This window comes from Rhinopithecus bieti, unplaced genomic scaffold (assembly GCF_001698545.2).
Source record: "Rhinopithecus bieti isolate Rb0 unplaced genomic scaffold, ASM169854v2 scaffold_32740, whole genome shotgun sequence".
NCBI lineage: Eukaryota > Metazoa > Chordata > Mammalia > Primates > Cercopithecidae > Rhinopithecus > Rhinopithecus bieti.
In genome coordinates this window covers 416,234-423,820 of record NW_016814617.1, presented here as the reverse complement: position 1 = coordinate 423,820, position 7,587 = coordinate 416,234, and the positions used below count along the sequence as shown (strand labels likewise).

At 44.1% G+C, this 7,587-nt stretch overlaps 2 protein-coding genes across 6 annotated transcripts in view; one reads left to right on the top strand and one right to left on the bottom strand.

Annotated features, from left to right (window-relative positions):
• Positions 1–7,587, bottom strand: part of SPATA6L (spermatogenesis associated 6 like) — a 106,883-nt gene that overhangs the window by 8,463 nt on the left and 90,833 nt on the right. Inside the window, exons 18-20 of one of the 5 annotated variants that reach the window (XR_001881383.1) lie at positions 7,499–7,538; positions 6,095–7,393; positions 3,213–4,993 (exon numbers count right to left, since the gene is read on the bottom strand). The exons of 1 other annotated variant lie outside the window; for it this stretch is intronic. The gene's annotated coding sequence lies outside the window, so the exon portion shown is untranslated. Of the gene's footprint in view, positions 1–3,212; positions 4,994–5,739; positions 7,394–7,498; positions 7,539–7,587 lie in introns of those variants that run through there. 3 more of the 5 variants (XR_001881384.1, XR_001881381.1, XR_001881382.1) reach the window with 3 other exon arrangements.
• SLC1A1 (solute carrier family 1 member 1) overlaps positions 1–7,587 on the top strand; it is a 100,141-nt gene that overhangs the window by 90,097 nt on the left and 2,457 nt on the right. Inside the window, exon 11 of the mRNA XM_017851485.1 lies at positions 5,597–5,731. Coding sequence (XP_017706974.1) covers positions 5,597–5,731 — 135 coding nt within the window. The remainder of the gene's footprint in view (positions 1–5,596; positions 5,732–7,587) is intronic.

Below are 7,587 nucleotides of genomic sequence, written 5' to 3'. Positions count from 1 at the left end.
CATGTTCTCACTCATAGGTGGGAACTGAACAATGAGATCACTTGGACTCGGGAAGGGGAACATCACACACTGGGGCCTATCATGGGAAGGGGGGAGGGGGGAGGGATTGCATTGGGGAGTTATACATGATATAAATGATGAATTGATGGGTGCTGATGAGTTGATGGGTGCAGCACACCAACATGGCACAAATATACATATGTAATAAACCTGCACGTTATGCACATGTGCCCTAGAACTTAAAGTATAATAAAAAAATGAAAAAAAAAAAAAAAGAAATGGGTTTCACCATGTTGGCCAGGCTGGTCTTGAACTCCTGACCTCAGGTGATCTGCCCACCTCAGGCTCCCAAAGTGCTGGGATTATAGGTGTGAGCCACCACGCCTGGCAGATTTGCCTTTTACAATGATAACTGGCAATATGGCAGATGTATTGGATGGCAGCAGGGACCAAATCTAGGAAACCAGTTAGGAGACCATTGCAAAAGTCCAGGCAGGGTATTAGAAGGCACTGACACTGAGGTTGGAGAAGAGCTAACGAATTGAAGAAGCATCAGCTGGATTCAGGGTGAAAAGCAAGGGAATGCTAGGATGAATCCCAGGATTGGTAGATGATTCTAAATTGGTGGGTGGGGCTTACCAGAACAGGAACTAGTGTAAGGGAAGCACATATAGGTGGGAAAGATAGTTAATACTTTTTGACACATTGAATTTGAAATGCCTTTAAGACTTCTAGGTGGACACCTGCAATGAGAAATACAGGTCTGGCTGAAGATACAGACATCAGGGACATGAGCTTAATGATGGTCTTCAAATGTATGAGTCACAAGTTATTGCTTGTATTGGAATCGTAGCTACATCGTGATTAGCTGTGATCTTGGGCAAGTGACTTGAATTTTTAAGCTCCTGTTTTCTCATCTGTAAAATGAGTAATAGTACCTACAACTTATTCAAGTAGTGGCAATTAAGTAAGATGCATATAAAATGCTTATAACTGTGCCTATGTAGTGAGCACTCAGTGAATGTCGAAAATGGATGACATGACGTAGGGAGAGTTTGTAGAGAAGAGAAGGAGATTAAGGACGGAGGCTTGGAAAATCCTAATACTAGAAGCAGGTAGAGAAGGGAAAACCCAAGAGGCAGAGGGAGAAGGAGGACAGAGAGATGGGAGGGAAGCCAGTAAACCTTGGTATCATGGAAACCTAGAAAAGAGAGATTTTCAAGGGTGAAATGGTCCACAGAGTCAGATGCTGCAGAGAATTCTAATGAAATGAGGATAGAAATTGTCTGCCCAAGTAGATGGTAGAACTGTCATAAGTAGATTTTGCCAGATTTGTTTCTCTAGGACAGCACTGTTTAATACGGTAACCACTAGCCATGTGGCCCACTGAATTGGATAGCACAGACATAGAATAGTTTCATCATTGCAGAAAGTTATTTTGGATAGTGCTATGTTAGAGTAATAGGCTGGGATTAGAATTAACCTGAAGACTTTTGTTCAGTTTAGAATGAAAGTTTAAGACCAAACTGGTCCCTAGGCCTGCTCAAGGTTGAATCTGAACTTTTTAGAGTTAATTCATTCTTGTGTCCCCAGCCTAAACACAAATTCTAGGCATAAAATCAGAGTTTGTTAACTAAGAATGTTCTAACACAATGCATTTTTTAAATCCTCCCCACCCCTAAATCACAAAGTATTTCTGTTGGCTGAAGACAAGTGCAAAATACACCATTTGGCACACCAGCTGGAGAACTATCCCAATGCCGTGTAATCTATAAAAAAGTGTTAGTGGCTAAAGAAGCCTGTGCCAAAGAGATTGAGTAAAGTCATATAATTATAACAGCAGAGAGTATGTCAAAATTGAAACCTTGAGTCATGCCTGAGAAAGTTTCTGCTCCACAACCACCCCTGTGATTCCAACAGTTGTTACTTTTACATTTCCAAGGGTTTTTTTTCCCACTTCCCTCACCCTGGCATGTGGAACCCAGTCTTCACTGAACTGATTTCCAAGGAGTGGTTTATGAGGTGCCAATTCTTTTGTGTATTTGCCACTTTATGATGAAATCCCTCCCTCTTTTTTGGTTATAAGTTTTCTAGATCTTTCTAATCATTTTTTAACCTCACTGCCAGAGAAATGAACTCTGGGCCTAGAGGCTAGTCAATTCACATTAAAGCCTCCCCCCTACTCTCTGGTGTGTTCTTAAATCAGATTTGCTGATAACTACTGGCCCAGAACCAATAACAACTGTGAGACCCAAAGTAATCGTTGGCTTAAAATTTAAAATCCTCACTGGCTCTACATGGGAAATAATAAAAGTTGGTTTTACTTGACAGTTACCGTTATAGTTCATGTGACTAATGGTTAAAGAGACTTTTAGACCCAAAGTATATTTCTGTGGACTGGATGTCAAAGAAACATAGGTACCATCTACCCAAAACATACCCTTTTGTGGCTTTATCATAATACGCAAAGGTTATAACTGATTGAAAATTGGTGTGAGTACACGTGTCAAAATGAAAAAAAAAAAAAAAAGGATAAATTGTCTTATAAAAAATAATTAGGGCCAGAAGCGGTGGCTCACACCTGTAATCCCAGCACTTTAGGAGACCTAAGCGGGTGAATCGGTTGAGTCCAGGAGTTCAAGAGCAGCCTGGGAAACATGGTAAAACCCCATATTTAGCAAAAATATTCTAAAAAGAAAAATTAGCCAGGTATGGTGGCATGTGCCTGTAGTTCCAGCTACTCAGGAGGCTGAAGTGGGTGGACTGCTTGAGCCCAGGAGGCAGAGGCTGCAGTGAACTGAGATGGCACCACTGTACTCTAGCTTAGGCAACAAAGTGAGATTCCATGTCAAAAAAAAAAAAAGAAAAGAAAAAGAAAAAAGAAAGAAAAGTAAAGCTAATTATACAGCAGGGCGCAGAGGCTCACATCTGTAATACCAGCACTTTAAGAGGCCAAGACAGGCAGATCACTTTAGCCCAGGAGTTCGAGACCAGCCTGAGCAACACGGCGAAGCCCCACATCTCTACAAAAAATGCAAAAATTAGCCAGGTGCTGTGGAGCGCACCTGTGGTCCCAGCAACTCAGGAGGCTGAGGCAAGAAGATCACTTGAGCCCAAAAGGTGGAGGCTGCAGTGAGCTGTGATCATGCCACTGTACTCCAGCCTGGGCGACAGAGTGAGACCTTGTCTCTGGCAGCGGGGGGGGAAATATATATATATATATATATATAATAAAGAAGAAAGATAATTATAGGATTGGGGGCCTAGAAAGAGCAGAGAGGAAAAAAGGTAGCAGTAGTAATAGTAGTAGTAGTTGTTGTTGTAATAGTTGCTGTTCTGGTTGCTGCAGTAGCAGTAGTAATAATACCAGTGGTGGCAGCGACAATAGCAATAGAAGAAGCATTAGCAGCAACTACTGCTGTTGCAGAAGTAGCAGCAGAAATGGCACATTTTTAATCTTTTTATTTGTTTGTTTTTTGTTTTACTTTAAGCTCTGGGATACATGTGCAGAACATGCAGGTTTGTTACATAGCTACACATGTGGAAATGGCATGTTTTTAAGCATCTACAAGTGTTATACCAGATGCCTTACATGTATTAACCTCATTTAATCTTCCCAGCAGCTTGCAGTAGACATACTGTCCCCATCTTACAGGCAAGGAATTGAGATTCAGAGAAGTAACTTGCCTAAAGAAATGCCATCAGTGAAATGGTAGAGCCCAAAGTATATCACCCAGGTCTGTCTGACACTAAAACCTGTGTTCCCTCCAAGTCACAACCCATCCTTCAACCCGTTTAGAGAGCCGAGTCCAATGGCTGGTCCTAAAACTAGGCCTCAGTGTGAGGAAAGAACTTTGTGCCACTGATATTTATGTTTTCTTTGTGGAAATCCTCTAACTCAAAGTAGAATATGTTCAAGCAGCAGGAGTAGGTTTTCATATTATTTTCTCCCATCTGAAGGTTCATAGTTCCGACTTTCAGACCAATGCCAGTCAAACAGCCGTAGTCTAGTAAGCAAGGTCAAGGCTCAAGGACAGAGTTTTCTTGGACTAAATGAATTTTGAGTTTCAAGCCCAGCCTCAGGCTATAGCAACATGGATAACTGTGACATCTCAGGGTTTCCAACAGGGATCAGCTGACATGGACACAAATCACTTCTGACAAAGAAAACCTGTTGATGCATTCCATTTAAAGTTTTTTCAACCAGCATTAAAATAAACTTCGGCTTTCCAAAGAGTGATTATGTCAGAAGAGATCCAAAGGGTTATAGAGGCCAGAAACCTGTGAGACTGAGGCCTGAAACCTTTAGAGTAATTGGTACAGCCCCAGAAATCTCTAATTTACTGTAATTTGGTGGTCAAAACCACTGAATGAAAATACACTTGTCAAAAAACTCTGGCCTGTGTTTGTACCCTCAAATGCTTTCTGCAACACCTCAGTAGGCAGATGAATGGGCAGTAGAATCACCTTCCTAAGAACTCTAAGACTTTTTTAGCCCCAAAGCATATGAATTTGTGGATAGAATCAGGGATTCTTCCAGTTTAAATTGGCAATTTTTACATTTTCACCTTTCAACCCAGTGGCACCTGGGCAGCAGTTCAGGCCTTGGCCCAAGGGCAAGGATTTGTCTCCAGAAAGCATCGTGGGTGTGGTCTCAAGCTTATCTAAATCAAGGGACTTTTCAGGGAAGGGTGAGCCCTTGTTTCCTTCAGAATGATCCAATTAAAATAAAGAAGACGTTGCTGATAAAGAGACTGCACATTACAAAGAGAAAAATCCCTACTCCCTCACCTGATCTTATCAAGAGGAATCTTTTTAAATACCTGGTAATAAAGTTCACCTGGCTGTGTCTCCTGGCTTCCAGATCTTTCTTTCCCACAAAGTACATCTACTGGCAAAAAGGAGCAGTCAGGAGTAAATGCTTGCATCTTGGACAGGATCAGCTCTTTCTCAATCCAGTGCCCTAAAGAGCAGTTCCCAGAGGTAAAGAGTCCTGTGATGTCAAGAGAGTGCATAAGGCCTGCTTAACCATTGTCTCATTCCTTTGCCTTCACCTGAAATGCCATTGTCCATCTGCCCCTACAGCTATCCCTCTGTCCATTCTTCAGGGCAATTTAAATTCCTGCCATATATTAGGTGCTCCGTAAATTATTGGGTGGTGAGTAGATGGAAGAAGGGAGTAGGAAGACAGGTGCAGAGGTACCTGGCACTTATTTAGGATAAGTGTATGTATACATAGATGAGTACACAAAGCCTTCTATTAACACCCCATTTAGTAAACTCCTGCTTTCCTCTTGAGTATCTCTCTTGCTCATTTTTTGGTGCCACTTATGCAGTTCTTCCTTGCATTAGAGTGATGTGCCACATCTCTCTCTACAAGGAGATGGCATCATACCCCGCCCAGCCCCCCTCCCCCTGCAGCTCTAATCCTGTAATGAGGCAGAGCTGGGGCTCAGCAGGTCACAGATTCTAACTGCCCAATTTAGGGACACAGCAGTAATAGCCATCGTGACTAAGCGGGACAAACCATTTCAGGCCAGGGCTTTAACGGGAGAGGTAATTGTCTAACTCCTTTCCTGCTGGTATGTTTCTGCAGTATCACGGCCACAGCTGCCAGCATCGGAGCTGCTGGTGTGCCCCAGGCTGGCCTGGTGACCATGGTGATTGTGCTGAGTGCCGTGGGCCTGCCCGCCGAGGATGTCACCCTGATCATTGCTGTCGACTGGCTCCTGTGAGTTGGAATAAATGCACTGCCTCAGCCGGATGTGCAGGCGGGCTTCCCAGCCTCACGGGCTCTGCAGTCTGTCATCATTCTCTCCTCAGATTGCCTAATGAGCCACCTGTTGCTGCTTTAATTTTCCTCTGACCAGGCCATCTGATAATGTGCTTAAAAATTAACTCCTCATAACGTGGAGTAGTGATTTTAAAAAGCCAGTGAGCTCCATTAGCTCATTATACCTGGTAATGCTCAAGGTTAGGAGCTGGGTGTGGGACAAAGATAAACACAGAACAAGGTGAGAAGCCAGGCAGGGCCCCTGAGCCATCCTGCCCTATCCCAGCCCCGGTTCAGCATCATAGGCTCAGAACCACCTACTTCAAAATCAGTCCATCTTCCTAAGCATCTTCCGAACCATCAGGGACAGTGGCACGAGCACTTGGGTTTGCATCTCCATCCTGTGTCTTACCAGCTTCTTGACCTTGAGCAAGTTCCTTGACCTCGAGCAAGTTCCGTAACCTGAGGCCCAGTTGTATAATCTGTGAGATGGGAAAAAAATCTGCCTATCTCATTGGGTTGTTTTAAGGACTGCGTGAGCTTATGTGAGTAGAGTGTCTAGAACAGTATCTGGCAGCCCATACATGCTCAATAAATGGCAAGTTTCATTGTTATGATTAGAATGAGTTGGACCATTCAGGCCTCAATCAACAACACTTTCTCTCTCTCTCTCTCTCTCTCTCACACACACACACACACACACACACACACAGAATATAGCAGAACATCTGCGTGAGAACGTACCTTCAGTGACCCTCAAGGTTAAAGTCAGAACCAACTTGGCTCCTAGCTTTACCCTTGATGCCCACTTCTGTGCATGGGTCTTGCAGCATCTAGATCTGGCTCTGTCCCCTGGCATTGCAGGTAAGTATCACTCCACGTGGGGCCTTTGCTCAAAACCAGCTCAGGCTCACTGGGGAGTACAGTGCAATGTACTGTACTTTGCAGGTGACAGATGAGATGGAAAGGGAAGCAGAGACATCCTATGTGGGCTTGAAAACACAGATTCACATTTCAGATGGCAAAGCCCCTGCACCTGGCTTGGAAGCTGTGTCATGGGTAAGGGGGTCCTCAGTAGCTAACTGGGCTATAGGCCCAAATGAGGTGGCACCCCTCTTGCAAAGATATCCTAGCATTGAGGCAAGATTTGGTTCTTTCTAGTGATGATGGTGGACTTGCACTTTTCTCCTTTCCCTGAGTCTTCCTAGAACCAGTTACCTTCACTGCCAAGATACCCGGATGAGTCAGAGGTCCAATTGGAGGTATGGGATAAAAAGACACTAGGTCCAGTTCAATCCCTGGACTTGTTCTAAATAACAGAAGGGCATCCAGGGTGGCCATGTGTAAGCATTGTCAGCCTTTTCTGTTCTGCAGGTGTAGTTTTCACAAGATTCCCCCTGCATGCAGTTGCTATCAACAAAGCACCAGTATCAAAATGGATCCTCTCCTCTGCAGTGTGCCTTCTCTACCTGTCTTCCTGTCACCGGTCTCTTCCCCAGGCTCTCTGGGAGTTAAGACTGGATGAGGGTGGCTCACAGAGAAATCCATTCCTGGGCTGACCTGTGTCTTCTGACCCCGTGCTCTGCGCCGTGCCTCCTGGTTTGCTCAAAGTAGAGTGACCTAGATTGGTAAATAAACAAGTACACCATGGACCTGAACAAACACACACATACCCCACATGCACATGGTACATACACCACCCACAAAACACCCAAGTTCTCTGACCTTTGCCCAAAGACAGCCCACAATGGCATTTGCATCGAATCTAGAAAACCACAAGACAGAGGTTAGGGCTGAAAAACTTACTGAATTCT